The following is a 9,768-nucleotide window of genomic DNA, read 5'->3' as shown; positions in this document are numbered from 1 at the left end:
GTTAGTAATTCACTTAATATATACTAATACATTATATTATTGCAATGTCATGATGAATATTGGCTAATCATTTGGGTCCACACAAACACATTAGGTGCGATTGCCCTTAGTATTATAGTTTAATTGCAAACACATACACACACACACTGTATTAACAGTATGTCATGTCATTGTTTTGACAAAATAAAAATTGACCAAAAACTTAACTTTTCTTTACTTTCTTCCTATTAAAATTTAGTTGCTTTTAGTTACTAATAATATGCATTTGACTTTACTACTTTAAACCATGTTTATGTTGTCAAAGCAATTACTCGACTAACTGTATGTACTCAATGTTAACCGTTGACATTTAATATTTGAGCACAGCGTGTTCGTTGCAAAATGTAACAGCTGCATTTACTGCGTTCATATCCTTGCAGTTAAATGGAACACCCTGTTTTAAATGCAACGTCAACACAAACGCGCGCAGCGGTAAATCTTGTGTATGCACCGTTAGGTACAACTGCATACAGAGTTTGCCAAAAAAAATAATATAAATACATATATATTTGCGAATAAATATCCAAGTTCACAAAAAACTTGTTGATATTTCACATTTCAATACGTCTGCATGTTTTTATACCGTCATCGGTTTCTAAATAATATTTTATTACACATTTTCTTATTCATTCATTTGTACATATGTACATATGGATATGTACATATTTCTAGTTTGTACATTTTATCTCATTCGCCTTTTATTGCATGTGTCACAGCGGTCTTTAGTTTTTTATCAAATGTTTTGTTATTGCTAACATTGTATGCACTCTTATATTGTATGACCATAAGTACACACAAATCTTAATGTTCAAATGTAAACAATTATTTACAAAACTAATATTTCATTGTTGTCATCATCTGCAGCTCTTTAACAGCTGTTCATTCACACACACACACACACAATTGCACAGAAACCAAATTAAAAAAAATAAAATAAGGGAAATAAAAATATAAAGAACAACAACTAAGAATACATTTAATGTCTGGCTCTCAGAAATACCTGAAAAGCACGCGCGCTATGAACTTTACTCGAGAGGCCAGACGAAACAACAACAAACAGATGTACGCTTTGGTTTATGCTTTGGATTGTGACTCTATCAATTTTCAATGTGTCAGCTGAGAGCTAATACGAGAGAGCGAGAACGAAGCCGACACGGAGCGAGAGACACAAAACATTCTATTGGTTGTCAACAATTCGTCTAGTACAACTATCGTATATCGAAATAGATTAAGAGCAGTGTGACCACACTGGCTAAGTTTGAATTTTCAAATGTAACGTTTGAAATTGGTAACAAGAACAATGAATCAAATAATGAAAACTGTATTATTTAAAAATTCCTTTTGTGCTTTTGTGCGCATTGTTCCCTGTAAATATTTAATATGAATGTGTCGCCCAGCTGCGTGCACATATGACTAAAGTTTTCAAATTCACAGTGAAAATTTCTATAGTTTATTAAAATGGGTCAAAGTGTAGAGGTCTCATTAATAATGCGTCTGCACGTTTTTAAATAATCGTTAAAAATCAAGAACGAAACTTGATGTCAACGCCATCGAATTTAAATTATTCATCGTGTGAATGTCAGCCCGACAATTATTTTATAGTACACTCGAAATATTAATTAAACTCTACCGATATGTTATTTTGTTTATTAATTGCAATAGGGAATATTTAAATCGGTAGAGTATAATTTTTTTTAAATAAAAAATAAAACCAAAAAATCCTTCGAGCCGGAGTCGAACCAGCGACCTGTGGATGTCTATTTAATCGCATAATGCAATTCCGTAACTACAGTCCATCGCTCTACCAACTGAGCTATCGAAGGCACATGATATAATGCGACTGGAAGTCCAACAAAAGCGGTAAATGCGAAGCATACAAATTTAAAATCTTATCAATACCAAGACGCAAAGTGAAAGGTGAGCACTTTATTCAATTTAAAATTAAAATTTTTCAGCGCTGCGAACACGCAGACCATAAAGAAGCACGCTTAGTAGTGCAACGCAAGACAGGTTTAACAGATGAAAGATTGTATACACTTACATTTTAGCCATCTTATGGATGCTTTTTGGTGGACTTTATGCAAGGGTATTAGGCTAAATAAATTTGTATAACGTAGCACCTTAAAATGCTTTGATAAAATTAATTTATATCTAAATGAAGTTTCAGGGTCTCGACTATAGCCATTCTCGCTATTTATGTTTTTATACATAAGACATATTTTAATCACGAATGCTGATCTGTGACAATTTGTGACAGAAGTGTTCACATGTCAAAAGTCTTCACAGCGCTGTGACAAGACATTATGAATACCTTTGCTGTGAACGCTTCTTGCCATTGTCACACTGTCAGTGTATTTTTACAAAATATCATACAAATAATGATTATTTACAATATTTATTTGTAACTCGTTGATGGCTCTGCTGGTTGTAGCGTTGGTTCCACCAACCGACGCTTTAGTTCAGCGCGTGTTTCCTGCACTTGGGCAATTACAACATTCATGCTCGCCTGATAGATGCAATAGTCGTAGACATTAAGACGCACTTTATTCTTCTCCATGGCGCCATACAGAAACGAGTAGACAATGTGACCCACGGGTATATAATACTTGAACCAATTATGCAAGCGTCCCCTGTTGTTAAAATATAAAAAATATTAGATAAGATTAGATTTTGTGGTCACATAAGTTAAAAAACACATATTAATAAGCATTTATCGGTTCTATAAAATCAATTTAAAACCCAATTTAAACTGGTTTCAGACTAGTTCTTGTAAACTACAAAAAAAAAAAATGTCAATCCTATACTTGACTATTTGTTTTCAATATTAATAAAAATTTACATTTACAATGTTAAAAACGGGAAGAAAAGTTAAAACTTTTCAGTTAACAAACATGTTTAAATATTTACATTAGAAATATTCCTGTGAACTACTCTTCCTTTGAAACTGTTCACATCATCCAACGACAATTGGTGACTTCAAATGCGTTTATAACATAAAAACTTATTTTATTATAACTGTAAACCACTGTAAGACCGATTGGCAAACCTCATAAATAGATATGATACTAGATTTTCGCTGATGTTTAAAAACTTCAAAATATCGATCAGATATTATAACTTACACCAATTCTGATTTATCATGCAGAAAATTAATAAAGCGTGCCAAATTGTCAACATCCTTGCGAAGGCTACAAAGTAAAGGAATAATATATGGTTGCATTCATTTTATTCAGATATGATTAAATGTCGGGTTATCCACTCACTTGGCTTCCGATTCTTCTAACGTGGCGCCATCGCGTACTAATCGCACCTCCAAATAGAAGCCGTGACTGTACTTATAACGCAAATACTGCATGCTACCAATAGCTAACATTTCACTATCCTGAAAGAGTATTATAAAATCAGCCAGTACCTTACACTCAACCTCATCACTGGTAGAGAAAATGATCGTTTTGCCACAATATCGCAAATATCTCAAGATATTCCAAATCTCTCGACGCGTCGTCGACGGCATGCCACATGTGGGCTCATCCAAGACAAAGATCTTATTATAGGCTACCAGCGAGAGGGCAACATTCAATTTGCGACGTTTCTCGGGTGTAAGATAACAACATTTTCGATGCATCCATCCCGACATGTTCAGCATGAGGCAAAGATCGTGCATTTTCTCGCTAATTTTATTTTCAGTGACGCCGCGAATCATGCAGAGAAGTCGAATGTGTTCCCGTGGCGTTAAATCATTGAGAAGTCCGTAATGCTGTGGACAGTAGCCGACATAACCGAGAATCGTGTCCAGATCATACTTGAAATCCAATCCTCTCACATAGATCTCACCAAAAGCGAATCCATCGACGCCCACAAGTTGCCTCATTAGGTGACTTTTCCCTGAATTCCTTGGCCCAAAGATGCCCATGCTCATATATCTGTTAGGCAGTTAAAAGCAAATTAGTCGATTAATCGATTAATTGATCGACTCACTTATTCAGCGCAAATGACACTGTGTTGACCGTGTTACCCTTGTTGGGTATCTTGCCCTCAACTTGATCTACCAAAAATACAGATTGCTTGCATTTACTCATGTCCGCATCGGCGATTTTCTGCTTAACATCCGCCACATCACTGTCATCAAACTGATAAGTCGCCGTCCGCATCTTATGGAGGCTATAGGGATGGGATACATTCGATTAATAATGTTATCGAGTTACGCTTTCGCTGACTGAGCACCCAAATCGATTGAAACAAAAACAAAAGTTATAAATTCGTTCAAATACTAGAACTTTAGTAGTACGGTAGACCTCTAGTTGGGTGTGCTCGACTAGCAGATACCCATTACTTTCCTAAATAAGTTATACACAATTTCGATTTGTCGCTCTAGGGCAAGGGATTTACAATTTTCAGATGGGTGTGCTTAACTGACAGATACCCTGTATTAATTTTTACAGATATTCATTTAAGCGTATCTCTGAAATTCAAAGTCTCGAAAGAAGCCCATAATCTATATATTTAATGGTATAACTTTGATTCAGTTTTCAATTCAGAAAGATACACTTCAAGAATATTTACCCACTTACTCTTTGGACGAATGAAACTTATTTTCCTTCCGATGCAATTCAATCCAGAAAATAAGAAGAAGCGTAAAGAGTGCGTCTAACAACATAAATGTTATAGATGGCAATATGCCAGGATCGGTCCATTTGAAGTAGGTACCAACTAAAAAAAGATAGATCATATAACTATATCTTTATATAGAACTATAAATACCTACAATGACAATGTGGGACCATTTCATGCATATTTTCGGGTGTACAGAACTCAATTGTTTCACATTTGGACAAACAAAAATGTTCCTCGAGACGTTTTATATAGATATTGCTAATGCCGTCGAGAAGGGCGAAACCAGGTGACATGCAAGCACCATAATAAAATATAATGTTACTGTTAGCAACATCCCAGTAGACGATGTAGAGCACCAGACCGGTAAGGCCCTGAAAGACGACAGAGGCAAGAAAGGCTCTCACAATGGACTTGTTAACATACATGGACAGCACATATGTGATCGGTAATGCGGCTATACCATAAACTGTGATCAGTAGCAACAGCAATAGATTCTCATAGGCACCAAAATATCCAATAGTCGTACAGGCCAAAAATATCACAATGATCACCGAATAGATAAAATACGTAAAGAGATCCCAAAACAATGTGATACCCCAATAGACCTCCAATCCAAGCCCAGCAATTACCTGAAGTATACGCATCTGTGTAATTTGCTCCTCCACCAAGGGTAAAATGAACACAGACACCGCCAAAGGTAAAACGCATCCGATCGCCAATGGAGCATTTATATGGGCTACCTCATTGTCCATTAGATTGATCTTCATTTGAAGAGGCGTCGGCATCGGATGATTATCGACCAGAAAATACACCTCATCATCATCCGGATATGATAATCTGTGTGGTATCAGCTTGAGATCAGTTTTGGTAAAGGTAAGACAAATCTGTGATTAGTATAAAATCAGTCCGTAATAAAAATAAGTTACATCCATGATGTGTTCAAATTAGTATATGAAAAGGGTAAGATTTATCTGTGATTGGTATAAGATCAGTCTTTGATCAGTCCGTATTGAATGTAAAATAAGTTTGGCATCAGCTTATGATCACAATGTAAATTGATTGCTGTAAGATCGGTCTGTGATCAGTGCAAAACAGTGTAGCCCACCAGTAGGCTTTAGAGTGCATTTTGCTATCACATGAGATAGGAAAATGTGTTTTGTAGCCTACTTTTGGACAACACTGGTGTAACATCAACAGGCAGTGTATGATCAGTCTACAACCGCTGTACGATCAATCAATAATCTTCGCAAGATCACCCTACGAGCGGTGTAAGACCACCATGATCAATTTAATACGAAAGTAAGATCAGTTCAGTAAATGAGCCCAAGATTAATCCATTATTAAGTCACGATCTAGCACTCACCTAAGTATAATGTTGTGTAGTAAATTGAGTGTAATTGGAGCTGAATGAAATGTATCCTGACTTATATATCCGTGTATCCCCTGTTCGCTACTCATCTCAATAGCGCCCAGACTTTGCAGTTCCGTTTTACGCTTCAGATAATCCCTATATCTACCCTTGTTGCAGGCAAATGAATGCGGACCAAAGACCCGCGCTACCTTAGTGGACTTTCGATAGGCCGGCTTTTTGGCCAATGATGTGATGTCAATATAGCCGCAATCCTTAATATTTGGTATATTCTTCAGATATTTCGTTGCACCCTTAAAGCCCAGCGGTATGACGTTTGTACGAATTGTGGGCACATTCAGTACTAAGGCCAGTCGCGTAACAAGCACAATCAAAATAAGGCAGGCGAAGATCATTATGATGGGCCATACGTTGGGCGCCGAGTGTATCATCTTTTTGTAGAACATGGCGCGCATTTGCTGACGACGCAGTTGTTTTTTCGATACCACGGCATATTTGAAAGTTTGCGCTGTCGATATCATAGTCAATAATTATCGATAACTATCGAATTATCTATTACTACTTACTGACATCCGGTATGACCTGTTGTCGTAATCGAAACGATGTGACAAGCTTCATATAGATATCGGACAATTCAGAACCCACAACTCTGATATTCTCAATGCCCATCGCTTTACGCTCGTTCTCCAGATGTATAAGCATTTTTTGCAAGCGTGGTCGATGCTCCGAATTGATTTTGTAGGTCAACGTATCGCCGATTTCATTTTCAGGCTCGACATTCGGTATATACTGTGAAATGAATTCAGTGATCGGTGTATCCGGAATGTGGGGTTTTTTGATAAGCACCTAAACTCGATAAGTTCAAATCGGTTAATAGTGTTAACAATCGATAGCTGTTACCTTAACTTACTAGCTCAACACAACTGCTGAATTTGGCGCGCAGAAAAAATGGCGTTCCACTGGCTTCAAGGACACCCATGCTAAGAATGCCAATGCGATCGGCAACAGCTTCGGCCTCATCGATGCTATAGGTGGATATAATAATGGCTCGACCCTCCTTCTCCATTGCAATGATACTCCAAAAGATTTGAGCCTCCCGGGCCGTCAACTGCAGTGTGGGCTCCTCAAAGACAACGACCTTCGTATCACCAGCGAGAGCACAACAAAGGGCGACCAATCGTCGCTCTCCGTTTGTCAGTTGCCATACTCGTGTACTACGACTCTCGACATATGTCTCCAGTATATCGATCCATTTCGTGCGCTCTATTTCATATCGATCCAGATTCTCCTTGCTAAGTTTGAGACGAACATGATAGTTAATGGTTTGCTCGATCGACAGATGATCTGCAAATCCATTCTCAATGCTACGAAAGTCAAATTGTTTTCGAATATTCGGCAGATCTTCGTATATATCTTTCCCTTCATAGAACACCTTGCCACGTACCGGATACTTAAGGCCACACAACACACGCAATAGGGTCAGCTTACCAGATCCAATGTGACCAAGGAGAACAAACACCTCTCCCTTGTAGATCCTCATCGAGATGTTTTTCAATATCTTACGCTCTGATAAGGAGTGCGACGTATAGACATGTTTTAAGCGTATCCATTCGCAACTTCCCACATCGCCAAACTCAAAGTTATGCCAACTGGGCGATCGTCCCAGATGTAATAAATTTGAATCCATTAAAAATTTCCTTCGACGTCTTCTATAAATAATCCGACGACTAATAAGCCGACCTGGCATGCGCCATTGTAAAAGGATTAGAATTATAAAGAATATCAAGGCACTGCTAACGGCTGAGACATAGAGCGCCGCTATATCATATACAACTATATCCTTGGGCTCCTCAATAAGTCGATTAAACATTTGCATGCTATATGGTATTTGATTGTTAAAGAATGATGATAATATCACAAACACATAGTATCCATGCTCATCCCAATACCGTCTCAAGATCACACCAAAGACAGCATAATTGAATATCCATATGATGATGGCGCATAGAACCGCATTTGTGGCATTCCCAAAGATCTTGGCCAAAACAATTGCCGTTATGATCAGCTCGAGGGTAAAGATAACAATGAACGTTACCATTGCAAGCAATACAATTCCCGAGGTGTTGTCATTCTCCACTGACCACACTATCTGCGAAATAATAAAATTTAATATGACTTATATATAATTATATAATTTACCCGTTACTCAATATCTATTAACAATAACTAAAAGTTTTTAAAGTCTAGCAGTATTAAGCATCAGTATCAGCAAAATTAAGTAGCTCTAGCTCTTATATTCAAGGTGTTTATGCAGACTGTAGATATTAATAAGAAACTTGAGCTCCACAAGTAACGGGCATAAGTGTATGATACATAAAGCAGTTCTTAAAGCTGACTTACAAATATCACAATCAGTATGACAAAGTTTAGTATTAATAGACGTATTAATAAGACGAGAATTATGCACAAATATTGCTTGGTAAAGGAATAACCGTATTGCCATTGATGTGTCATGACCCCATCTCTCAGCTGTCCAGCAATATTCTATGGAAAAAATAAAGATCCATAGTTAATTAGCTGAAAATCTAAAAGTCCTTTCGACTATTGAAATATTAAATTCGATTCTATCTTTTAAAGTTCAACTCACCCGTATTATGTTAATGAAAGGCAACAGATATAGGAAATTGAATAAAAATAATGGAACTGTATACACATCAATGCTGGAACAACGATCATCGGGAACTTTAAGACGTACATTGAAAACCTCTACTACCGGCTCCGTATAAGTTGTCGGATAAGTTGAGCGAAGCTTGTGCAACCATTCAGTAAATACCTGATGCTGTATCTGAAGAAAGGTTTCACGTATGTAAATATCCTGATTAATATCAGAATCTTTTACATTATCACGCTTAGCATTGACAAAACCCGAACAACGTGTCAGCCAAAGACGATCTTCGGTAAGAAACGGATTAAGAGTGCGAAATTCACTGGGGAATCGTATTGACACTGAGAGCGACTTTGGTACGGTCTCCAAACTGGCATCAGTATCTTCAAAAATTATCGCAGCCAGTGTTGTACGCTCATCAAATTGATGTTGTAATGTTTTGGGATCTTCAAACCCGACTGTACCATTCAATTCCAATCGATCGGCAACGGCACGGGCAACTTGTTTTGCAAAAACCGACTGTGGACAATAGGCCAAAGTGTATTTAGTCTGCTCGCGTCTTGAATCGACCAGGCTCCTAACAGTTTAATACATTTCGAATTTCAATTTTACGCGAATGAAATTTTTGCTTTAAACTTACGTGAGTATATTGATATCGTCCAGCTTATGAGATACAAAGGAGTGATCTCCCTCGAAATAATGGCGACTATATAGCAATCTTTTTGAATATGAAATTGGATTAACTAGTATTATAAGCAGCATTATTAATACTGTAATTGTTTCAAATAATGTGCGCCTCCATAACGACAATTCAATCAATGTATTATGCTTAAATAGCAAACCAAATGTTGCCGGCATCTTGATTTGATTGGCTTGGTTAATTAATTCATCTGACTTTTAAAATTTTTAATGCATGTAGAATAAAATAATTTGTGTGTATAATTCTGTTTATCATGTTTGACAAGAAACTCACTGATTTCAAATCCACACATCCCGCATTTAAAAAACAAACGGTTGATTGCGGGCTATTGATTACTGAGGGTAACAGCATAATAACATTAAAATGCTTACTTAACATACA

The 9,768-nt window shown here is 37.0% G+C and overlaps 1 protein-coding gene and 1 non-coding gene across 2 annotated transcripts; both read right to left on the bottom strand.

Annotated features, from left to right (window-relative positions):
* Positions 1–1,758: 1,758 nt before the first annotated feature.
* On the bottom strand, positions 1,759–1,862 carry Trnay-gua. Its single transcript has 2 exons — positions 1,826–1,862; positions 1,759–1,794 (listed from the first exon to the last, which is right to left on the bottom strand). It is a non-coding gene; the product is annotated as a tRNA-Tyr (tRNA).
* Positions 1,863–2,257: 395 nt separating this feature from the next.
* Positions 2,258–9,655, bottom strand: LOC117786784 (ATP-binding cassette sub-family A member 3). The gene is made up of 12 exons (XM_034625174.1): positions 9,328–9,655; positions 8,670–9,264; positions 8,419–8,566; positions 6,933–8,167; positions 6,589–6,868; positions 6,017–6,530; positions 4,805–5,490; positions 4,611–4,749; positions 4,018–4,200; positions 3,303–3,962; positions 3,162–3,227; positions 2,258–2,669 (listed from the first exon to the last, which is right to left on the bottom strand). Exons 1-12 carry the CDS (start codon positions 9,543–9,545, stop codon positions 2,435–2,437), a joined length of 4,959 nt encoding a protein of 1,652 aa, XP_034481065.1. The 5' UTR covers positions 9,546–9,655; the 3' UTR covers positions 2,258–2,434.
* Positions 9,656–9,768: the final 113 nt, after the last annotated feature.

Source organism: Drosophila innubila, chromosome X (assembly GCF_004354385.1).
Source record: "Drosophila innubila isolate TH190305 chromosome X, UK_Dinn_1.0, whole genome shotgun sequence".
Classification (NCBI taxonomy): Eukaryota; Metazoa; Arthropoda; class Insecta; order Diptera; family Drosophilidae; genus Drosophila; species Drosophila innubila.
Note: the sequence above shows the minus strand (reverse complement) of the source record. Positions and strands in the feature narration are given on the sequence as shown.

Bases quoted from the DNA above. Each gene is read 5' to 3' on its own strand.
- LOC117786784 (XM_034625174.1), bottom strand. From the start codon at position 9,545: ATGCCGGCAACATTTGGTTTGCTATTTAAGCATAATACATTGATTGAA. The intron at 3,963-4,017 runs GTGAGTCGATCA...ACTGCCTAACAG, and splicing joins GTGTCATTTGCGCTGAATAA to ATATATGAGCATGGGCATCT. The intron at 3,228-3,302 runs GTGAGTGGATAA...TTTACTTTGTAG, and splicing joins TTAGAAGAATCGGAAGCCAA to CCTTCGCAAGGATGTTGACA.